The 25,423-nt window shown below is 42.0% G+C and overlaps 1 protein-coding gene across 1 annotated transcript in view; it reads left to right on the top strand.

The window, feature by feature from the left end:
- DNER (delta/notch like EGF repeat containing) overlaps positions 1 to 25,423 on the top strand; it is a 355,480-nt gene that overhangs the window by 115,135 nt on the left and 214,922 nt on the right. The window contains exons 2-4 of the mRNA XM_007966532.3: positions 11,546 to 11,893; positions 15,290 to 15,384; positions 17,711 to 17,877. Coding sequence (XP_007964723.3) covers positions 11,546 to 11,893; positions 15,290 to 15,384; positions 17,711 to 17,877 — 610 coding nt within the window. The remainder of the gene's footprint in view (positions 1 to 11,545; positions 11,894 to 15,289; positions 15,385 to 17,710; positions 17,878 to 25,423) is intronic.

Genomic DNA, 25,423 nt, shown 5'->3' with positions numbered 1-25,423 from the left:
ACCTTTCAGTTGGATCTATAATCCAATTGGAGTTCATTTTTGTATATGGCTTGAGAGAGAAAAAAATCTTCATTTTTTTTTCTCATTGGATGTCAGTTTTTTGAAAAGACTCTATTCTAGAAGTCAAGTGTCCCTGCGTGATCCTTTCTGTTTCTTGTCTCTCTGTTCCATTGGTCTATTTGTTCATCTTTCTGCCAATATCATGCTATCCTAATTATTATAGCTTTAAAATCCCTGCTTTCTAATAGAGCAAGCCCTCCCACATTGTTCTTATTCAAGCCTGTCTGTGCTATCGTGGGCCATTTTACAGAAGCACACAACTGTTGTGATTTCTGTTGCAGCAGCACTGAATCTTGTAGGTTACTTTAAGAAAAATTTGAGTCTTTCTAATATCGAGTTTTCTAATTCATGACTAGAATATTCCCCCTTTGCAATTCTCTTTGTTGAGATCATGCACTTTTAAAATTTGATTTATTACCAGGAATTTAATTTTTTTCATCTATTATAAATAGCCCCTTTGAGAAAATTATCTTTAGTTTGCTGCTGATACATGGAGATGCAAAATATTTTTATTTTTTGGTAAATTTTGACCTTGCATGCAGCAAACTTGCCGAAGTTCCATATTTTAATAATTCATCTGCATAAATAATCATATAGTCTGTAAATTGACAGCTTATTTTCTTATTGGATCCTTATACTTTCTTTTTATTTTTGCCTCATTGCACCGTGTAGGACATTTAGTGCAGTGTTCAATGGAAGTGGTATTAGCAAACATCCTTGCTTTCTTCTCATTTTCAGAGAGAAACTGTTCTCCCTTTCACCAATAAGTATTATATTTGCTCAAGGTTTTTTGTAGACACTCTTTATCGGATAAAAGAAATTTCCTTCTATTCCTAGTTTGCTAAAAGTCTTCACTCTACCTAGATGTTAAATTCAATAAGTGTTTTTTCTGCATTGGTTGAGATGATCATACAATCTTCACAGGAAGTTTAGTTCCCAGTTTGCCTGCAGACTTCTTTTCCTGCGTACAAAAGAGGCAGAAGTCGACATATTTCTTGTATTGATGGAATTGTTTTGTAAAAAAGAATTTGATAGGATGTATGAGTGTCTCTGATGAGAGGCGAAACAAAAATGTATGCACTGGAATTGTTCTGCAAGTTTTTGATTCAAGAAACTGGACTTTGAATGACTAAAAGTAAAAAAAAAATAGCATTTCATTTGAGGCTGGTGTGCCTATGTCAGTAAGTGCAGTTGAGTGCTATCTCTTAGGACTAGTTAAATATGGAAACCAAGGGACAAAGGGCAGATCAGGTTTTCGAAGAACAATTCATTTAATTCTTGATATATCTGCAGCTGAGCAGAGCTTAGAGATTCATCACTATGATTTATCACTATGTGTTGATCAGACTAAAGCAAAAGTACTGAGATTTCAAGGTAATTTCCAAATGCAGTATGTTTTAAAGAGACAGCATGAAAAAGTAGGGAAACAATAAGTAAGGATTTGTTTTTAATGGATTCATTTTATAGCCACATGTTTCAATTCTGCTTATAATTTCCTTTTAGCCTACTTACAAATGTGACTCAACTCACATACAAAAATCAGGACAAGCTGGTTTCAAGAAAACTGACTCAGAATTGAGGGGAATAATGGACTGACCAAATTAATCTTGGAATAATTTTTTGAATTGATGTAGAGTTTCTAAGACAGAAGTAAAGACATATCAAAACATGGAATGTGTATTTCACTAAGACATATAGTTCTTGATTCAGTAAAATGAATGAGCATTTTTATTATTTGGATTTGGAGAAAATGTCTTGGGATGCATTTCTTGGCTGAGTCTACCACTGGCATAAGCACTATAGTGATTTTTTTTTACATCTTTATTCCCAGTGAGTAAGCAGTTGGTGTTGGAATATAGTTGAAATCCTTATTAAAGAAGGTGGGAAAAATTTCATTTTGAGACAAAAATACTGTGATAGTTGGACCCCAACATTGTTCATTTGTGTTTCAGAAGGAAGATGACATTTACAACCAGTGCAATTCCTATTTCAGACATAGAAACACAATATTAAGAACTTAAAGGCCTTTAGAACATTCTAGTTCCATCCCTTCCTTTTACAGTTGAGGGTGCTGAGCCCCAGGAAGCTTTCTTGCCTAGTCCAAAATCACCTGCAAATGAGACTGGAACCCCAGTCTTTCTCTCCCATATCGCGGTACCTCAGGGTGGCAATTGTTCATTCTCGTTTCTCCAGTAACCCTAAGCTCTAAATTCTGGAGTCATCTTTGTTTTAGTCTCTCCAATTGGCAGACACGGACACTCTCCTGCTATTTCAATATCCCATTAGTCTGTGTGACCTTTCCCCACCCACTGTCTTCTATGGGTCCACCTAGTTCTATATTTAGCCTTGGCATAGGTTGCTCATCATTCGTCTCCATTTAGTTCAGCTGATGGATGGAAAGGTTGAGGGAGAATTTCCATATTTCTTCTAGTGACGGAAAGGTGGGAGTATGATTGTGTTCTTGTGTTCATTCATTGTGTTCTTGCTTCAAGGTGGACTATCTAGATGAGCATTCTTTTCATAGTACCAAGATTTATTCTCCAACCTTCCTGCACATAATTATGACTAAAAGAATGTCTAGTGCTTTAAGTTGTTTTGCCAAAGGTCCTTTTGTTATTTAATCACTTGGTGCCCACCAGTCCAATTAGGGAGTTGCATGGGGGGAGAAAATAGATGTTATTGCTATCAAACTTGTAGGGCGCTGTTCAAGATAGTTTTCTTTTTTGAAGTCTTTCCAGGTGACCCCATCTGCCTGTTTTCCTTCTTTTGTGAACCCCAAAGTCTGTACTGTCTAGATCAGGGATTGGCAAACTAAAGGGACAGATAACAAATATCCTATAGGCTTTGTGGGCCAGGTGCTCTCAGTTGTCACTACTCAACTGCTGGTGTGTTGCAAAAGCAGTCAACACATAAACAGGTGGCTGTGGTTGTATTCCAATAAAGCTTTATTTACAAAAACAAACTGGATTTGGCCTGTGGTTGTAATTTGCCAACTTCTAGTTTGTATTAACAATTTCTAAATTTTGGTTTTGGGGCCAGGTACATCAGAATCATGTGGGAAATGTTGAAAGATACAGGTTTCTAGGCTTCACCTTTAGAGTTTCTGATGAGCGGCCTGGAGCTGGGGAATCTGTGTTTTAAAAGTTCCCTGATTGATTCTGCTGCTTAAACAAATCACTAAAACAACGGCCCATTCTAGTTATCTGCTTCCCTCCTTCATTCTTTCCTTTTCTATTTTCCTCACTTCCTCCTTTCCATCCTCCAGTAAATATACATACAAATAAATATATAACATTTTATTTGTGTTTAAGATTATATAAAATGGCATGATTCTGTAGATTGCTTATTTTGTAGATTGCTTGTTTATTTCTTTGCCCTTTTTATTGAGGCATTTATCTTGTATTGATCCTAAAAATTCTTTCTATAATAAGGGATTTAGTCCTTTATAGTATGTTGTACATTTCTTCCTTCATGATAGTGTTGCCTTTTAAATTTATTCATGGAGTTTTATGGTTTAAAAATAATTTTGATGGTGTGAAATGCACTGTTCCCCTAAGGCAGTGGTCTCAATCAGAGATGATCTTTCCCCAGGGGATGTTAGCAATGGTTTTGGTTGGCATAACTTGGAAGGAGGGATTCTATTGGCATCTAGTAAGTAAGGATGCAGGATGCTGCTAAACATCTTACAACATACAGGTGAGCCCCCCACGACAAAAAATTATCCAGTTCAAGGTGTCAAAAGCACCACAGTTGAGAAAACCTGCTTTAAGGCTATTTCTTTATTTTACTTATTTTATTTTTTATTTTTGAGACAGAGTCTCACTCTGTCGCCCAGGCTGGAGTGCAGTGGTGCAATCTCGGCTCACTGCAAGCTCCGCTTCCTGGGTTCATGCCATTTTCCTGCCTCAGTCTCCTGAGTAGCTGGGACTACAGGCGCCCGCCACCACGCCTGGCTAATTTTTTGTATTTTTAGTAGAGACGGAGTTTCACCATGTTAGCCAGGATGGTCTCGATCTCCCGACCTCATGATCAGCCTGCCTCAGCCTCCCAAAGTGCTGGGATTACAGGCGTGAGCCACCGTGTCCAGCTTGTTTTTTTTTGGTAAGACACTCCGTCCTCCTGTAATACTAATATCTTTATTAAAATCTGTATTAAAACTTTTAAAATTGACTGCTACTCAGACAAATTACTAACATAATAGTCAGTTTTACTTCCTTCTTAACACCATACACAAATTCCCCTTCTTCTTTCCCTTCCTTGCCTCTGTCTTCTTCTCCACTCCTCTATAAGTATCACGAGTCCCCTGTGTGCCTTCTGTGGCCAGCATGGTGCTAGGTCATATAATGTCCCCTACCCACTGCCCAGAATTTGTAAGTTCTCCTCTGGGGCTTTGTCGCATTTGGTTTCCTCAAGCACCCTCCCATTCCCCCTGGATGCCTTTGCCCACTTAGCATGGGCATAAGTGAGGGAGGGGCTGACCTCTGGTCGGCTCGGTTCTTCCCTGGATCTTCTGAAAACTGCCAATGCAAGCTTAGTGGCCATCAATAGAATCCTAAGTCTTCAACCTGGAGGAGGCCTTTTGAGATGTGACCCCAGCTCCTCCCTTAATGCACTAGAGGTGTGTGTCCAGAGCAGGTGAGCAACTTGTCTCACCCACCTGTCAAGAACAGGGCCAACACCAGGGCGATGCTTGCTCAGCTGGCTCCATTTCCCATTGGAAAACTCCCAGACCAGCTCTTCCTGGTGGAGACATCCAGAATTGCTGTCTTTGTTTTGCCGAAAGCTGCCACTGTCATTCTAAAAGAGTTTGGTCCCAACACCTGCTCATGATCTCATTTCCTATTTGCTATGATCAAATCCATTCTCTCCCTCAGCATTAAAAAATGTAAGGTAGTTTAATATAAAGGTGTTGGGGTGGGTAACCTCAATCAAACAAAGGATCCTAATAGCTGACATGCATACCAGCAGGGCATGCAATTGATGAGCTGACTGCTCAGGGCACATCCAAGTTAACGTCTCTGACTCTTCGATTGGACTGTGAGCTTTTCAAGGGCCAGATAAGGCTTTATTCATCTTCCTGACCCCTCTTATGGGCATCCTGCCTGGCACTTCATAGGTGCTTGATAAATGTTGCATGAATTGCTGATTGGCCATATTGAGTTTTCTGTAAAAGTACAGAAGAGGCAGGGCTGAAACCCATACATTTTCTAAACTAGTATGGAAGGGAAGTTAGTTACCTGGGCATCTCCCCAGGCCCCACCATCATCCAGGTAATGCTGATGCAGGTGTCCACACTTCGAAGCAACCCTATTAGCTTGACTTACTATATCTAATGACCCTATCAATGGGCCTCTTTCATGCCTTTTATAGTTGACATTTCATCCTTCCATTTGTCTGCTGCAGAGGACAAGGGAATTGCCAGAAACATGGGTGGCAGAGAGTTTAAGGAAGAAAAACAGGCCATGGCTAAAGCATCACACTGCTACTGCCTTTGAATCACAAGTCCTAGGAGAGGCTGGCACCCTTGCTCAGGTCTGGCCTCCCGTTTTACTCAGTCCATTCCCCCCGAGCTGCTCTTGGTTAGGGTAGACATTATTTGACACGGCTGAAAAGTCTAAAATAAAATGTGGAAAAAAGTTTCAGGTTAGTTCTATGATGTGAAAAAATATGGCGTAAGCAGATGAATTGATGTGATGCAGCAAGCATACAGCGTTTAATAAATGGGCCTGCTGGTTCACTGTAAGCAGAGGCCCATTAACCCATGGGCTTTCTCGTTCCTCTTTATTATAGCTGGTGTTACAAAGGCTTAATCATTTTTTCCCCATCATTAGAATCTAGAAATTATAGCTCGGAAAATATCATGTATTACATTTGATGCATTCCCAAAGTTAGGTCTATTAATTCTGATATTTTGCCTCATTATGCATTTTGGCAGTTTGGTTATTACCTGCTCATAGTTCAGATTTAATGCGATGCAAGACCGGAAGCGACCTCTGCAACAGGACCTTTTCCTTAATGAGATAAAATACAAATATGAACTTAAAAAAGTATTGTCTGTATACAGAAGCATAGGACTTATGATAAATATTTATGGTTTGCTTAAAAGTTAATGATTGCACCTTATCTCATATATGCTGTTATGTTTTGAAACAGATAGCTTTCCCAAAAAATAAAACTAGTCTGAAGTGTTAGAGAAAATAATGGCAGAAAGCTGCCATTGTTAATGAAACAAGTAATATACACGCCAAGGAAGTAGCATTGGGATAAAATTATATTTAAAAAGGGCCCAATGACCCTGCAATGCATTTAATTCTCTGCCTTGTACCCTGTGTGTGTGCATGTATGTGTGCGTGCATGTGCATGTGTGTGCATGCATGTGTGTGTCTGTGTGCTTGTGCATGTGTGTGCATGTATATGTGTGCGTGTGCATGTGTGTGTACATGTGTGTGCATGCACACTCCATCACATTATCCACTGCTTTGAATCCCTGTAGAAATTTATTTTACTGATTGTTTAATTTTTAGCTTTTGTCGTCTCTTCTTTACTAAGAGTGTTTCTCCTGGCCTTCCGTGTCAGTCATTCATTCTTTCATCCCACATGCTATTTGTGCATTCCTCTCATCTATGAAGCTCAGACAACAGCACTTAGGGTATTATTGATTCTTATCATATTTTCTTTCTGGCTCTTTATCCCCTTACCTGATGGGACTGACTCCTGGATGTGGCAAATTGAGCATTGCCACGGGACCTGCCCTTTGCCACCCAGCTCCATCAACCAGCACCTCTGACACTTCCCACTGGGGTGAATAGCTTCACAAAGTAGCTCACAGAGATGGCCTCTGAGGACCAGAGAAAGATGGCTTGGCTCACTGTGTTGAAAGCCACTTGTGAAGTGGGTCTGTACTCTTCCTGCCCTCATCAAGGCTGCGGCTAGGTTGTGCTGGTTCTGTCTTACCTCTCAGGTCGACAGAGCTTTTACTCCTTTTCAAGAAGACTTAAAGTTATTTAATTACTTTAAAACACCACAGTGGGACATTTCAGGCTCCCCCTTGACTTATGTTCTCAAGACCTGAGACTGGGCCTTGGAGAATCCTGAGTGCATTTAACAAGGCAGTACACTTCACAGGCTCTGGCAGCTGCTTGCATATAACATCATTCACATCCATTCACTCGCTCATTCATTCGTTTAGTAAATGTTTATCCAGAAGCTCCCATGTGCTGGGCACTGTTCTAGGGCTGTGGATACACAAGTAAATTAAACTGAAAACAGAAATCGGACCTCAAAAAGCCTACATTCTAGTGGCGGAAGAAAAAAATGAATGTATTAAATAATTTAAAATTTATGTGAGAAGATGATGGATATTTTAGAAAAAATAAAGCAAGGAAGGGAGTCAAACGTCAGCATCACACAATATACCCAGGCAGCAAACCAGCACATGTACCCAGTGAATCTAAAATAAAAATTGAAAAAAAAAAAAGAGGAGTTGACATTGTCAGAGGCTAGAGACCTTGCTCTGTTAAATAGGGTCCTCATCAGAAGATGGCATTGGAGCAAACACTCAAAGGTGGCTCAGGAGCAGTCTTGAGAAGCCAGGGCATTCCAGGCAGAGAGAACAACCGGTGCAAAGGCCCTGGGACAGGAGAGTGCTGCCTGGAGCATAGGAGGAGCAGTGAGCAAGCCAGTGTGTGTGGAGCCAGTGAGGGAGGTCAGGGGCGGGAGGTGAGGTCAGGGAGACTGGGGCAGGCACATCACAGAGGGCTTGTAAAACTTGGTGCATACAGGCTGGGCACGGTGGCTCACGTCTGTAATCCCAGCACTTTGGGAGGCTGAGGCAGGTGGATCACCTGAAGTCAGGAGTTTGAGACGAGCCTGGCCAACATGGTGAAACCTCATCTCTAATAAAAATACAAAAATTAGGTGGGTGTGGTGGTGGGTGCCTGTAATCCCAGTTACTTGGGAGGCTGAGGCAGGAGAATCGCTTGAACCTGGGAGGCAGAGGTTGCAGTGAGCCAAGATGGCGCTATTGCACTCCAGCCTGGGCAACAAGAGTGAAACTCCATCTCAAAAAAAAAAAAAAAAAAAAAAAATTAGTGAATACTTTGGCTTTTATTCTGGGTAAAAGTCATTTGCGTAACATTGCTAAACCTCAACTATAAAATTAGAATAATAAATGTACAAATGTACTTACCAAAAGATTTGTAGTAAGGATGAACTAAAGTAAGAAATGTAAAATGCCCAACAGAATGGCAGGCGCACACGTAAGTATTGTGAATAGCAGGTAGGACTCGGTGCTTTTAGTGCTTGTACTAGGTTACTAGTTGTAAACTTTTAGTGCTTGTACTAGGTTACTAGTTGTAAACTTTTAGTGCTTGTACTACGTTACTAGATGTAAACTCCCTAGGGGCAGATTTAGGGTTGTTTTTTTAAAAAATTTTTTAAACAGCATTTTATACCCAGACCTGGTACAGTTCTTGTCATAGTAAGCCCTCAATCAGTGTTCATTGAGTATTACCATTATCATACATTTTTCTAAAAAAAGCATTCAGGCAGTCTTAACTGGCCTGCATTTAATACCTACTTGTTTTCTGTTGCTTACAAAAATATAACCCTTACCTTCTGCCTTCTCTACAGTAATATTTTTTTTGGCATGATAATAAGATGATATCAAAGTTGTGGTGCTATGTTATGGAAAGAACTCTTGGCTGAAAATCAGAAGACATGGTCTGCTAGTATGGTAGCTGTGAGAGGTCATTCAACTCCTCTGCCTGTTTTTTTTTCTTTTTTTTTTTTTTGAGGTGAAGTCTTGTTCTGTTGCCCAGGCTGGAGTGCAGTGGAGTGCAGTGGCACAATCTTGGCTTACTGCAATCTTCCCGGGTTCAAGTGATTCTCCTGCGTTAGCCTTTCTAGTAGCTGGGATTACAGGTGCCCACCACCACGCCCGGCTAAGTTTTGTATTTTGAGTAGAGATGAGGCTTTGCCATGTTGGCCGGGCTGGTCTTGAACTCCTCACCTCGTGATCCGCTTGCCTTGGCCTCTGAAAGTGCTGGGATTACAGGCGTGAGCCACCGCATCCGGCCCTCTGCTCTTCTTTTTCTCGAAGTGATACGGGTTCAGAAAATCCTTCTCCATTTCAGCGCTGGTGTGAAGAGAAGCTACTCTATGTTCTTTGAAAACTCTAAACGTCTCTCTTGTGGAGGGTAGGTGTTGTGCCTGTTACCGTGGGGAGGGTGTGTACATGTGCTTGACTGATTTCGCTGAAGGAATGTGGACTTCTGCTGTGCTTGGCTCCCCTTCTGAGGAGGCCCCTGCCTCTCTGAGGACTGGTGGTTGTCAGCTGTGGGCTGTGGCAATGGAGCTGAAGCTGTGAGGCCTCTCAGGCCACCAGATAGGTGGTCTTTGCCTTAGTAATGTCATTCTCTAAGCTGCACAATGCAGGTTTGGACTTTCAGAATTAAGTTTTGCATTGATCCCTTGTGGTTTAAATGTATTTCTGCCTTTATAATGCATGTATTGAAATTCTTATTTGTGACTAGATCAACCTCAGATGTTTTAAAAGTTGATTTCAGAAACATGGCTTTGAATGTCTCCTTTGTTCAAGTGAATAAAATTCTTCTGGTTGCATAATTCTTGAGGTGACAGCCATTCCACAAGGCCTTCCTAAAAATAAATCAGAAACAAGATAACAGCATCGTGACTAAACAAGAAGTTCACATCCCTCCCTTTTCACGTGTTGCCTTCCAAATGTTGATCAATCTATCATGTCTCCTTTTTCCAACAATTTTTTAAAAAGTCCCATCATACAGCCTATGTTCCTGGACAGGCTGGGAATAGAGCAGTGAACACAGTAGATAAAATCTCTGAATTCATGCAGCTCACATTTTTGTAGGAGAGGGGTAAAGAAGAGACTACTTTAGATTTCACAGTGAGGGAAGGCTTCTCCTAGAAGGAGCATTTGAGTAGAGGATGGAATGAAATGAGGAAGAGAGCCATGCAACGTCTGGAGAAAAAGTGTTCCAGGCAGGGGGCCCAGCAGGTGCAAGGGGCCTGAGGTGGCAATCAACTTGGTGTAGTCCAGGGAGAGAGACAAGGTGAGGACGGGAGGCTACAAGGGAGGAGGAAGGTTTGTGGGAGGAGAGGAAGGGGCCTGACCAAAAAGAGCTTTGTCTGCTGAAGAAGGAGTTTGGATTTTACTTTGAATTGATAGATTATAAATACTGTAAATTAATTATTGACAGTTGAAATATTCTCTTCAGACACAAATCCATTGACTCTGATCTGAGCTTCTGTGAAGGAATTGCCAAGTGATAGCGTAGAATTAATGTGGTATTTTTGAAGCTTCATTTGATTCAAGCCCAAATCCCTTAATATTCCTTAAGGAGTCTGTTGGAAGTTGCTTGATGGGAATGATTAGCAGAACGAGTAGCCGTTTTACCATGCAGAATTCTCTCCGTGTATGTTTAAGTGTGTGAACTCATTTTAACAAGAGAGTGAGGGTCCCATTTCTCTGTCATTTATTCTGTACGGAATTCTATTTTGCAGTCAGCCCTGAGCAGCCAGGGGTATATCAGCTAGAGATCTGATTTTCTCTTTATCACAGAAACAAATCATAATTGAATTGGTGCTGAGAACATGACTGAACCCTTGCGCTATCTCAAGAGGAGCAGGTGGTTTTCTCACATCGTTTTGTAGCGTGTCTCCGACTACCAACAAATGGCCATTCAGAGGTCAACAGCGAAGGACTCTCAGATAAACACTTTCTCCAGACCTCGAACATAATTTAAACACATATAACTGAGTTCTCATCTTCTATATCTGGTGAGGGAAGGGGTCACATTTCTCTGTAATCACCCTCCAAAATAATGAGATAAAGAATTTCATAAAATTCTGCTTAAGTCCCCACCATAGTCTCTTCCAGCTAGCAACTGTCATGCAAACTGATCATTTTGGAAGTCTTTAATTAAATGGTACAGCATCACCTTAAAAAGTATTGTTGACCAGTTAGGAAACTGAGAGATACAGGTAAGCGCATCTGCAGGGCAGATAAATCGGGCAGTCTTTTCTCATGAGGAAACCTTGCAAAGGTGCAGAATGTGGAAAAGGAGATTCCAATTTAGATTCCTAATATCATTTCGCAGCTGAAAATGTCAAAGTTGGTATCTTCCTAATGAGTTTTAACTATTTTTGCCCTAGAAAATTCCTCTAAATAATTGGTTCCTGAAATCAACATTTTTGGGTGTTCTGGGTTTCCAGGAGGCTGCTCTCTGCTTTGTATTTTCTTGCTGGGTGCCTCTTATTTGTGGTAAGGTTAATGTTGGGATGACCTTGGTGAACATCCGTCTGCAACAGCTCCAGTGGTTAAGATGCATATTCCACAGGAACAGCGTTTCCATTAGAGCAGTCGCTCTGAGACACAGAGCTAATTTCCCAGCGATGGCACCACTTTTCTTATGAGGGAATAATTGACCCATTTATGGTCTCATTTCAGCTTGTTGCAGATCCTTGTGCCAGCAACCCTTGTCACCATGGCAACTGTAGCAGCAGCAGCAGCAGCAGCAGCAGCAGCAGCAGCAGCAGCAGCAGCAGCAGCAGCAGCAGCGATGGCTACCTCTGCATTTGCAATGAAGGCTATGAAGGTCCCAACTGTGAACAGGCACTTCCCAGTCTCCCAGCCACTGGCTGGACTGAATCCATGGCACCCAGACAGCTTCAGCCTGTCCCCCCTACTCAGGAGCCTGACAAAATCCTGCCGCACTCTCAGGCAACGGTGACATTGCCTACCTGGCAGCCGAAAACAGGGCAGAAAGTTGTAGAAATGAAATGGGATCAAGTGGAGGTGAGAACGTTCTATCGTGTACATTTTTACATTAGAAACCAGAAATCTTAAAGTGATTCCAGTGGTTCTAGTATCAGCAATGAAAACTGAAAACATTTCAAGTTAAATCACGAGCAAAATATGTCCCTAAACTTATTCCTGTCTGCATTTGTGTGTGCGATGGTTTTGTACGTATAAAAAGAGTAAACAAAAAAATGAATCAAATTATTTTTTGGAATGGTATCCACATGTATTTCGGTGAGACAACCTTAGATTTTGGGGCAGACAGCTCAGTGTAGTCATGTAAAGGAACATGTCGTAGGATCCTCCATTGCTGACCTTATTTTCCTTCCTGGGAGTGCATCTTAGTCTGTTAAGGCTGCTATCACAAAAACGCCACAAACTGGGTTGCTTATAACCAACACACGGTATTGGTCCATTCTTGTGTGGCTATGAAGAAAGACATGAGGCTGGGCAATTTATAGAGAAAAGGGATTTATTGGCTCATTGTTTTTTAGGCTGTACATAAAGCGTGGCACTAGCATCTGCTTGTGGTGAGCCTCTGGAAGCTTACAATCATGGCGGAAGGCAAAGGGGAGCCAGTGTGTCACGTGGTGAGAGTGAGGGCAAGAGAGAGAAGGGAGACGTCCCAGAAAACAATCCAATCTCACATGAACTCACTTATCATCAAGGGGATGGTGCTGTCTTTCATGAGGAATCTGCCCCCATGGCCCAAACATCTCCTACCAGACCCCACCTCCCACATTGGAGATCACATTTCCACATGAGATTTGAAGACACATATCCAAACCGTATCACAGACATGTATTTCTCACAGCTTTGGAGACTAGGAAGTCCACAATCAAGGCAGATTCAGAATCTGATGAGGGCCTGCTTCTTCACAGCCCGCATCTTCTCACTGTAATCTCACATGGTGGAAGGCGCTTTGGAGCTCTTTCAGGTCTTTTACAAGGGCACTAATCTCATTTGCCAGCCCTGTGCCCTCCTAACCTGACTACCTCTCAAAGGCCCTACATCTTAACACCATCATCATGGAGGTTAGGATTTCACTCATGAATTTAGAGGGGCGCAAACATTCAGACCACGGCAGACCACAACGCTCAACTATTTTTTCTTTCTGTTGTTATTTAGGTTTTATTTTTGGTACCTTGAAGTATTTCAATGGGGTTTAGAAAAAAGAAGCTATCAATGATTTTGACATATTTTTAGAATGCATTTGACAAGGAAACTTCCAAGTTTTATTTATTTTGGCAACAGCAAAGTCTATTTGTTGGAACTTCTATCTGAGTTTGAGTTTGGCTGTTTTATCTTCAAGCTCTTCAAAAGTCTTTTCAGTAGGCTCCTAGAAATTGACATAAAATAAATAAATGCTGGCTAGAAGAGTTGGGGAACAAATCCAAACCATGAGTTTGAAGTGACATTGGGGTGTGTAATTCCCTTCTATATCTTATACTTTATATGTATGACATCCATATAAACCTGTGTCGGTATATTATTATTACAAGTTTCACAGTTTAAATGAAAAAAAAAAACATAGATTTTTGCATAGCATGTATTAGAGTCAAGGAATGTGTCTAGAAATTTCCTTTATTGTTTTAAAAGAGATAGTAGCATTTCTCCTTTTATTTTCTTGAGTAATTCTTACCAGTTGACCCACTTTTTTTTTTTTTTGGCATTACCGCACAGCTTATGAAGGCCATATTCAGACTGCAGGGCAATGTTTTTAGCTTACCTACAAAACTGTGAACTTGTTCTGATTTCAGACTTTTAATAAATGCTTTGAAGTTATGATGTTAATGCTTCTTTGCTGGCTGACTCAGTTCTTAAATGTGAACTAGATTTGATTCAAGTTTATCAAAGAAGTGCCCTTTAAAAGAAAATTTTTCCCCAGCCAGCCATTTCAATCTATTTATTTAAAGTCGTGTTATTTTACAGTTGGTAAGTGTAAAAAGAAATGCCTCATCTTCCTGCTGGGCATGGTGGCTCATGCCTGTAATTCCAGCACTTTGGGAGGCTGAGGAGGGCGGATCATGGGGTCAGGAGATCGAGACCATCCTGGCTAACATGGTGAAACCCTGTCTTTACTAAAAATACAAAAAATTAGCCAGGTGTGGTGGCGGGCGCCTGTAGTCCCAGCTACTTGGGAGGCTGAGGCAGGAGAATGGTGTGAACCTGGGAGGCGGAGCTTGGCCATGAGCTGAGATTGCACCACTGCACTCCAGTTTGGGTGACAGAGCCAGACTCCGTCTCAATTAAAAAAAAAAAAGAAAGAAATTCCTCATCTTCCTATATCATGGGTTATTTCTTAGGCTGTTCATGAGGCAGGTGTAAAGTGCCAGAGGAAGACATGTTAATATGTATGCCTAACCTGATGGAAACCAGGAGGCATATTATTACCCCCTTTCCATGAAGTAAGGATGCTTTGGAAGCATAAAGTTATTTGGAGCCTTAGAGGCTTGGGTAACAGCCATCTGTTGTACAAATTTAACAAGTTATACTCACATCTTTGAATATCAGTGGTGGGCTTTATCCATAGAATTTCACTGTGGGGCATTCTGGAAAATAATATCTAAGTGTGCGCTGTGGAGTGAAATTGCTGAGGGTTTCTGTATTGTTCTCAGTTAATTCTGTGATGATGAATACCTTTAATATTGCTTCATTTTCATTGACATGGGGGAGGACAGTAACTGTGGCATGAGGAATAAGTGCATAAACTGGCCAGGAGTATCTCACTGGACATAGCTCAAGGTTTTGGAATATGCTTTTTGATGAGCACAGTCCTCCCCCCACCAGTTGAACTTCTCTTTTAAAAAATACACATCCATATAATACTTTGGGAAATAATTTAAAAGTGAAACTATAGCCTACAAGGAAAAAGAAAGGCAGCGTTCAAGCTCCCCAGCCTCAGCATGTGCTCCTGGACCCACCAGCACAGAGAGGAGTCATCAGGCCTGATACTACATGCCCTTTGCAAGTTGAAGGCTGACTTGCCTACTCGTTAGGCTTTTACCTGCTGTTTGTAAGGTAGTCCTTAAAGTTGGCCTCCTGGTTACCATCAGGTTAGGCATCGTGCAAGGGTCAATGACTGCTTGTTAAATGAATGGAAAAAGAGCAGGGAGTGACATCTGCTTCCTGTGCTGCAATATCCTATTGATCAGTTTTAACAATCCCAGGAATTTGTAGATTGCTCTCAGGGAAGCTGTTGCATTTCAGAACATCGAATGACAGAGATTTCATTTTCTTTTGAGTTTGTAAGGCTTCACTTCTTCATCTCCTCTCTAGCCCTACCCCCGCATCATCAAAAGGGATGAAGGACATCAGCATGGAATTGTGCTTTATCATATTATGTTACACTATAAACAACCCAATCACATGTCAGTTTTTTTTCCTTCCCAGGTGATCCCAGATATTGCCTGTGGGAATGCCAGTTCTAACAGCTCTGCGGGTGGCCGCCTGGTAACCTTTGAAGTGCCACAGAACACCTCAGTCAAGTAAGATAATTCTGAGTTACAAACTGTTAAGAGTGATGCTGTGACCTATATGTGGGGTTGTGTCCCTCCATGGACCTGGTGTGTCAGTGGCCAGTCAAGTGAGAATTGTGAGCAGATTCCACGGGTAGGTGTGGCCCCTGTCATTTGAAAACTAGAGGAAGCGATTTCAGAGATTACAGTGAGGGTCATCAAGCTGGAGATGTGGAATTGAGAAATTGGACTGGATGAGTCTGGTGTGAGGTGACAAACCGTGCAGCCTTAGCTAAGATCCCAGCCAGATTCCTTGTCTCCTAAATGCTTTGCTTCCCAAAGTATTGGCCTCTTAAGGTTTTAAGGAACCATCAGTTACATTAAGATGCATAATTTGGCCCAAATTTAAAATCTACATATTACAATTTTCTCTTTATTTTTTATTATTTTTACTTATTTATTTTTACAATTTTCTCTTTAAAAGCAAGCGTACAAAGAGAGTGTTTTGTTTTAAATTCAAGCTCTTTCAAATGGCAGGGTCCATTGTCACCGGTGGGGAAGAGGGAGAGGCATAGGGAAGCAGTGCTGGCTGAGACCTGGTATGTGTGGTGCTTCATGTGAGGCTCAAGCCAGCAGGTGCCCAGGAGCACAAAGCTGGGGGTGGGATATGGGCCAGTATTAGGGTGCCCCAGGCCAGCTGACAACCCCGCACTGCCCATCCTTCTCTGTTGCCATTGACTGCCGCCCTCCCCACACTTTCCATGCAACCTAAGGGGCATTTGCTGCCCAGTCTTTGGGGATTTTTAGAAGACTGGGAACATGTGTCCTGGTTAACCAGATGGATGCATTGGCTCCCTTTTAAGGGGCCTGCAGGCACTATAGGTCTCTTCCACGTATCCATGGCCATTTTTGTCTACCTGGCTTTCTAAACAATGGAGTCCCTGAACATGTTTGGAAGAGGGACTTCGTTGCATTGCTCTTGCACCCTGGCTCCCCACAGCCTTGAACTCACTCTGGCAAGGGAAGAGCCTGGAAGGGCTGCTTCGGAACCCCTTGGGCTCAGGAGGAACGCCCCCATCGGGAGAGGAGGGAGAGGTGGAGTCTGAGGCAGCTTCCAGCTCTACCAGCAGGGGGACCCCGGTCCTAAGTGTTTCTTTCACTGCTCAAATGACAGCTTAAATCCCGGCGGTCCTGGTCTAGTTTGAGGAGCAGGATCTCTCGTTTCCTTTACTCTTATGAAAACATCTCTCAGCCTTTTCTTGTCTAGATCATATTATCTTACCTTGATAAACCTTTCCGAATTTTCTGGTCTTCTATCTCGTTAAATGCTTTTGTTTTTTTCCTCTCGACAAACCTGCCATTCTCTGAGACTCCCTTCGGCTGCAGAACGGGACAGAATTAGCAGAGTCTGACTCAGACCAAGTGAGATGGGAGTGCCGAGTGACCTGTGGGCTCTGAATTCACTTGTGGGGGTTACTAGCTCCTTACACTTCCATTTCCTCATGAATTTAGTCACGTATCAAAGCTTTACTGAGCCCCTGCTGCATGCCAGGAGCTCTGTGCCAGGGGAGCGGCTCTGCAGAATGATCTTCTCCAGGAGCACTGGGAGAATGGGCAGCTGTTGGGATGTTGGCAAGTGGTCAGGGGTCTCTGGGAAGAGGTAATATGTGGACTAGGAACACATTTCCAAGGTTGAGAAGGAGACAAAACTTGGGAGCTGAGAAAGAACTGGGTTGGGGTAGCTCCTAGTAGCTGAAGCATTGGGCTGTGAGGAGGAAGGCACAGGAGGGCAGCTGGGGTTGGGGTTGAGGTTGATGGGCTTCTTATGACATCCCATTCTCTGTGGGTGTTTTTTTTTTTTTTTTTTTTTTTTTTTAACCAAAAATGAGTCAGGGGAGGCCTGAAGCATTGGGAGGTGGATTGTGTGTGATTGTGTGTATGTATGTGTGTGGGGAGGGGTGTTGGGGAGGGGTGACACACTTTTGCTTATTTTGGCAGCATAACTCAGGTGGCTGTGTTGGGTTGCAGTCCACATTTATGAAAATTTAAGCAACACTCTTTATGTTGTGTGGCTATGGAAGGATTTGTCTGAAAGAGAACTCAATGTACTCTTTTAACTGTTCATCAAAGTGGTCACTCGAAGGTGAGTTACCAGTGACTCATTTTGTGGTACGCTGTGAACAAGTGGGAGTGTGCACTGTTATACTGGATGCCCGCGTATCCGTTTATGCCATCGATTTCCTGGTACCTTGGTAGATGCATATACCATCTTTATATTCATTTTTAATTTGAAGGACTGGTTCTAAGATGAATTTTTCTGAAAGGAGCTTTCTGTTTACATCATTCCTGTTTCCAGGATTCGGCAAGATGCCACTGCTTCACTGATTTTGCTCTGGAAGGTCACGGCCACAGGATTCCAACAGTGCTCCCTCATAGATGGACGAAGTGTGACCCCCCTTCAGGCTTCAGGGGGACTGGTCCTCCTGGAGGAGATGCTCACCTTGGGGAATAATCACTTTATTGGTGAGTTACCAAAATCTTCTACTCAACACTGCATCTGATTCAACCCCACCTTGGTTTGGTGTTGAGACGGTAAGAAGGGAATTTTGCTCAGATAATCTGAATTCTAGCCATCAGTGCTATTTCCTCCACTTTGGTAAGGTTTTAGAATAAAAACTGGATTCTAACGTAATATTTCTTTTTTTTTTTTGATGGAGTCTCGCTCAGTCACCTAGGCTGGAGTGCACTGGCGCGATCTCGGCTCACTGCAACCACTGCCTCCCGAGTTCAAGCGATTCTCCTGCCTTAGCCTACTGAGCAACTGGGACTATAGGCACCCATCATCACGCTTGTCTCATTTTGCATTTTTAGTAGAGACGGGATTTCACCACCCTGGCCAGGTTGGTCTCGAAATCCTGACCTCGGGTGATCCGCCCACCTCGGCCTCCCAAAGTGTTGGGATTACAGGCATGAGCCACCGAGCCTGACCCTGACATAATATTTCTAGTGTGGCTCAAAGTGGAAAAGGCTTGGGCTCTGGAATCCAGTGACTGTGTTCCAGCCCTGGCAAAGGCATCACAGGTGTATGATCTTTGGTATTGAATGCTCTGGTCATCAGTTTTCCTCTGGAGTCTTTCATCTGCTTCTTTTTGCAGGAATTGTGGGCAACTTGAGGTGTTAGATGTTGGTCTCTCAGGATAACTTTTGTTACCACTTGATTCTGGCCTGACTTAGGGCGTTCAAGCACAGCACCTTGCAGTGATTTGCCACTGCAGAGCCTCCAACTCAGAAGTAACTGGTGGGATTACAGCTCTCTTTGGGGACCCTCTCCTCCATAGCCACCCCTCCTGTATCAGTCACTTCTAGCTTTTTGCTTCTGGAGTTTTAACCTCCTCAAACTACCATGTCCAATTAGCTGTGTTCGTTTCTTCTTCTTGTTTTTATATAGACAGAGTCTCGCTCTGTCGCCCAGGCTGGAGTGCAATGGTGCGATCTCAGCTCACTGCAACCTTGGCCTCCCGGGTTCATGCAATTCCCCTGCCTCAGCCTCCCAAGTAGCCAGGAATACAGGCATGCACCACCACACCGAGCTACATTTTTGTTTTTTTGGTATTTTAGTAGAGACAGGGTTTCACCATGTTGGCCAGGATGGTCTCAATCTCCTGACCTCATGATCCGCCCACCTTGGCCTCCCAAAGTGCTGGGATTACAGGCTAATTCATTGTTTTCTAATTTCTCTGCCTTGGTATAGAAATGGCTACCAGAAAGACAGACCCTCAGTATTCCCCCCCGCCCACCCACTGCCTCTTGCTTGGACACTTGGACAGTTCCCAGAGGACCACCTTTCCCCTAGTTTAGCGTTCTGTGTCCTTTCAGTTGTCTTTGTTTCTCATCCAGCTTATAGTACCTTTGGGATTGGAACTTGGAATTCTGGTCCCTTCGTGTGCTGACATAATGTTCCATCTTGCATCTCAATTCAAAGGCCCCAGCTCAAGTTTAGAATCTACGCATCCCAGTCCAATGCACCCAAGCAGCTTCTTGTATCCTGCTCTTAATTCCTTCTCCTGTCTGACTATATATTGCAACCATCCTCACCTGGAGGATGGGGTAGGCATCCTCCTAACAGCACCTGTCTCTCAGGGTTGTTGGTCAGGTTAAATTAGATAACGAATGTACAAGGGTAATTGACAAGGGTTAAGGTTTGTCCTTGGGCATTTTCTCTATTTTTTTTTTCTGAAGAATACTAAATATTTTGCTAAATGGAAAATATGCATTTAGACTCACCCTTTAAAATATGATGCAAATATCATAATGAAGATAAAGGGATGTAAGAAAGTGCTCAGGTCTCTATAATTTATATTGTATTTTATGTTTGACTCTGTTCTGATGAGAAGGTCTTTTTTTAATCTTTGGAAGTCCAGCTGGGGGAGCACGAATTTTACTGGGTGAAAAGAAGGTAAAGAGAAATTTGTCTGGGGAATGAACATGGCTTGTCAAAGAGAGGAGTGCATTTAACTTCAGACTAGTGTTTGACTACCAGGATGAATGACAGATAATCAGAAATTGTGCGATAAAGTCTTGTCAAGAATCAAAGCTAAATTTCACTCCCCAAGGCATTTCAAGTAACTGTTATTTGCTTCCATATCTGCTGTAAAGATTTATCTAAAAGGACGTAGTTTCTGTATTTTGATAGTTTTATTTTATATTGAATTTAAGTTTTTCTGTTTAGTATGACATGGAGCTAATATTTCAAGAAAACATATAAAGTATCACTACTCTTTAAAATGTCCTTAACGTTACCAGAAGATACTTGAGATACAGACAGTCTCTGACCTACGCTGGTTCCACTTAATGACTTTTTGACTTTACAACGGTTTGAAAGCTATTAACATTCAGTAGAAGCTGTATTTCAAGCACCCGTACAACTATTCTGTTTTTTTACTTTCAGTACAGTATTCAATAAGTTGTATAAGATATTCAACAGTTGATTATAAAATAGGCTTTGTGTTAGATAATTTTGCCCACCTGCTGGTCAATGTAAGTGTTTTGAGCATGTTTAAATTAGGCGAGGCTAAGCTGTGAGGTTCAGTAGGTCAAGTCTATTACATGCATTTTTGACTTACAGTATTTTCAGTTTACACTAGGTTTATTGGGATGTGACCTCATTGTAAGTTGAGGAGCGTCTGTATAAGTTCACATTTTATACTACTTTTGGTTGTAACATAACTATGACCTTAGACTGACATTGGGATTGAGGATGGGGATTAATTGAGGTGGATTTTCCAGTATTAATATAAATTTATTCTTTTGGGATAGAAGAGATCTCTTGAACTCGTACATATTTTGAGCTCATTTTGCTAACCAAAAATTTTGTGGCAAAAATTATCTTAGATGAAATGTATTATTCCTTAGGGGAATAATCTTTAAAACTTTGATATATTAATAACTATGTTAAGGAATTCTTTTCCCCAAATTATACTTTAGATTATGAGGAGAAGGCAATGATTTTGAGTAACATCCTTTATTTTGATAAACCATTTTTTTTTTCATTTTGAAAATTTGATATCTTTCTAAATTTTCTAGTTAGGGCTTTCTGGGTCTTTTATGTGGCTTTGTAAGGAGATCACGATCTTTTGGTATTATTCTCTTCAAAGGTAGCCAGCAGTCCTGTCCCGAGCTCTTCCTGGGGAGGGATGGCCAGGTTCCTAACCATGATAAATCAGCTCCACCTCCACACCGCCAGCTGCTTCTCTTACAAATTTTTTTCATCCTTAAGAAACAAGATGTATCTTTTGCAATCTTTGCAGAAGCCTGATGCTCCCTACGTTGACATGTGTTTAACGCTCTTTTTGTTTTATTTTTAAAAAGGAGCTTATTAAAGCAATTTACTTTTACAATCTGGACTTCCCAGACCCAAATACGTTTTAGCTCAGGCTATTTTTAAGAGTACAGTGGCGTTCATTTAACAAACAAACTGATGCTAGGGTGGGCGGAAGAAAACTTCTACAGTAGAGGAAGAGTAAAGTTTCAGAATTATGTTGCTGTGTTTCTGTCCCTCCTGCTTGCTTTTTAGAGAGAAGTTTGAGGCACTGTCAGGAATTGACTGTCTCCTGCTTTCCCTTCGCTCTCAATAGTTTGCATGTGCATAACTAAGGACCACAAATGTAAATTCAGCTGGATAATAAATAAATAAATAAATATAAACATAACTGATGGCCAAAGGTATTTTCCTGTTTCTATGCAACAGAGCAGAGGAGTCCCTTCTGTGTCTTTGGGAGACAAACTTGGTTGCTGTCACCAGATTTACACAAATGCTCTTCAAAAGTTTATTGCCGAGAGCCTAATGTTCCTCATTCCAGATGAAGATAATATACCTACATTTGGCTTATTTCCATGTTATTACAGTTCATTTCTTTATGGTTTTCCTTCATGACCACTGCCTTGTTAATATTTATAGTGTTGCCGGGCGCGGTGGCTCAAGCCTGTAATCCCAGCACTTTGGGAGGCCGAGACGGGCGGATCACAAGGTCAGGAGATCGAGACCATCCTGGCTAACACGGTGAAACCCCGTCTCTACTAAAAAAAAATACAAAAAATAGCCGGGCGAAGTGGCGGGCGCCTGTAGTCCCTGCGACTCGGGAGGCTGAGGCAGGAGAATGGCGCAAACCCGGGAGGTGGAGATTGCAGTGAGCTGAGATCCGGCCACTGCACTCCACTCCAGCCTGGGCGACAGCGCGAGACTCTGTCTCAAAAAAAAAAAAAAAAAAAAAAAAAAAAAAAAAAAAAAAAAAAAAAAATTTATAGTGTTTTGCAGAGAGAAAGAGATGATAGAACTTTTTACCAAGTGTGTTGTTCTTCTCTCTGTGCCTCAACTTCTTTCCTCCTGTGTTGCCACCACATTTTGACTCTTCTGTCCTCTCTTTAATTATCTGTCCTGTTTTCCCTAAATATGTTACTTCCAAATATGTTATTTGCTTGATGCCACGCATTGGGGTACATATCTAAGTTAGCCTTTGTTTAACGTTGTCTGTCTCACGGGGAGCATCGGAGGCGCTCATTAGTGTCCTGAACGATTCATTTGCTGGATGTTTCGTATATTCAAAGAGTCAAATTCATTGCTCTAGTCACATTTCCATGAAACGGCTATGGCTTGCCTGTCTTAAGTATGAGATATATATGTATTTTTAAACTGGCTGTTGCTTAGATGTGATGGCCGATCTCAGGGGTGAGGGCCAAACTAGAGCTCTTGGGTGTGGCTTCTGTGTTAGGAAACTGCTGAAGGTCACCATTTCCTTTGGTGAAAGCCCCTTTGGGCCACTTTTAAGGCTTTTCCCCATCTTGCCCCCTGCCCTCAGGCATAGTTCTCCTCTATTCTGCGCAGTGGACTTCTGCCCTCCAGCTCACTGCCAGCCCCATCCCCACTGGGGATGCAACCCTCTCCCACCCTCATTCTCTCTGAGCCTCAGACCTCTAAATGCAACTCATTTCTGAGGCCTCACTGAAATCCCCCTTCTCTGCAGTGGTTTATGAAGAAAATGGCTGGTTAAAATTCTATTCAACGTACATTCTCAGATCTCCTTTAACTGCTACATTCTTACAAACACAGAGGCACCCTGGAATATTCTAACAGTTATTCTCCCTGGAATATTCTCCTTTGGATCAGAAAATTCAGGCAGGGCCTGTCTGCTTTATCCACATTCCCTGCCTGCCTCAGAGAAACCCCGATTTTTTTCCTGCACATTTTTCTTTCTTATGGTTTGTGTTGTTACCTCCATCTGATATTTTACCCCTTCTCTCTTCTTTGAAGTTATTTTCATTTTGATCCAGTCTATTCCTCTCTCCACTGTTCCTTTATGCTGGTCTTTCTAGCTTCCTATATTTGCTTTTTTCTTTTCCTTCGTTCTATTCTCCTGCCCATAGCCTACTATTTTTTCAATAGTTTTTATTAGGTACACATTTGTACCATCCTTTCTTACAGTTTCAGTACATTTTTTAAAATATCTAACTTATAAGTGCACATTACTGTTTAATCCAGACCATTGGTATTTCCTGTATGGCTCCTAAAATGCTTCTCTCATAACTTTAGATCTGCTGTAACTTCCAAGGCGTGAATGGTACAACCCATGGCTGATAAGAATGTCCTTGTTGGAGCTGAGGTCATTTATTCAGGATTGACCTCGGAACCCTGGAAATTAACCACGGAACCCTGGAAACCAACAATTTGCAGGGCTTTGTAACTGACATCTTAACTGGATTAGAACGTTTCCCAGTCTGCCCATGACTCCTCTGAGCCTCCTGGGAGTTCTAGAGAGAATGCTTTCAGTTGCCTTGATTCTACATTTCTAGCCTGAAAAGATTCTTGTTTTGAAAATGGTTCCTACGGCAGTGCATTCACTTTATTTGTTTGTTTTTCTCTTGAGAAATAAGACACGAATAACTAGGTACTTTGGGAGGTATAAGGAGGAATAAGACTTTTCTTTTACCAAAGTAGTGAGACTGTCCTGGTGCTCTGGCCCTTCACAGCCCCCAAGGTTTCATTCTTATGGACTTACCTAATGCTGTGTCCTGACTGGCACAGTGATGCCTCCTTGGAGATACAGTGTTTTGTAGCCTAACAGTTTATACTATGTTTAGGGAAAAAAATGGAATTCTCAACACTCAGCCAACGAACACCATTATTCTTAGGCAAAAGTTCCTAATTTGGGCTCAGTGGGCCTCTGGTTTTGAGGTAGTCATAGGAGTCAAAAGTCCACTTCATATATCTCATGAATCTCCTGAAAATGTACTTCGGTATATCTGTGCATCCTTTTCAGGAGAGAGTCAAAACCTCGTTGGATTCTCAAAGATATCCGAGTCCCTAAAAATTGTAGAGCACCACTTAAAGCTACCTGTGGGAGGATGTATGTTTTTCAGCATTCTCTGCTCATCCAGTCATATTTCCTTTGACAGATGTACCTGCTTCCTAAGTCTCCATATTGAGGAACTTAAATTATTTATTTATATCTGTAGGCAGCAGAGCTGTGGGAAATATTCAGTTCTGTATTAGTTTAGAAAAGATGCATTGCATGCCTCTCATTTTCCAAGCACTGTGGTAGTCTGGACATGCAAAGATGATTTAGGTGTGGTCTCTGAGTGAATGCGGCAGCAAAAGCTTAGACAAGTGCCCAAGACAGGGTTGTATATAAGTGGCCATGGGATTCAGAGGAAGGAGCAGCTAACTCTGCCAGAGGGAGGGAAGGCAGGCCAGTATTCTCCTTGGACGTACAAAGGGCAGTGTGTGTGTGGCATTTTGATGGCACAGTAGTCTGTGCTAGTAAGATCGTTTGATAACAGTGCTAGAAATGGACTAGTGGCCATCACAACTGGAAAGAGAGTTACGTTTCAACAAGCATGTAACAGAACCTTTGAATATGGCACCTACCTCCACCCAGCTGCCTCTTATCTTGGATATGAACACATTTATGTAAAGGTAGGGCTCAAGGTGTGGATGATATTTCTTGAGTTCTCTGTTTAGCTTAGGAAAAAGAAGGATCTTCTAGTCTTCGATGTGAATTTCCAGGTAGTCCTTTGGAATTCCTTAGTAAAGCTCTGTTTTCTTATTCTTGAACTCTGCTTCCCTCCCTTCTGGGTAAACTATTCCTATAAGCCTTGTCCTTTAAAATGAAAGTCTCAAAAGCAACTGGAGCTGGAGTACCTCATTCTGTAAATTCGACAGAGGGAGTGATTTTGGAGAAAGTCTTCCTGAAAGGCAGGGGACACCACTGGGACTATATTAGCTGGGGTAAGGGCTGCTGGCAGTATTGAAAAGGGGGGAAAGTTTCAGTAGAAAAGTAGGAGTGGGAGATGTTGCTAACATCTCAGCTTGGCTGGAGGGCTTCCTGAAGCCAGGAATGGTGGCCAGTGTTAATTTTCTGTGTGTGTCTGTTTTAGCAATTTAGGCATCAAGTCTCTAGATGTGTATTCCTTTGTCTCAGCCATTTCTTGACGAATCCTTTTGTTTCCCGCTCAGGAATTAAAAGGAATCCAGAGATTAAAAGGCCAGATCCTGCCACTCCCTAACTGCCCTCCT

Source organism: Chlorocebus sabaeus, chromosome 10 (assembly GCF_047675955.1).
Source record: "Chlorocebus sabaeus isolate Y175 chromosome 10, mChlSab1.0.hap1, whole genome shotgun sequence".
NCBI lineage: Eukaryota > Metazoa > Chordata > Mammalia > Primates > Cercopithecidae > Chlorocebus > Chlorocebus sabaeus.
Note: the sequence above shows the minus strand (reverse complement) of the source record. Positions and strands in the feature narration are given on the sequence as shown.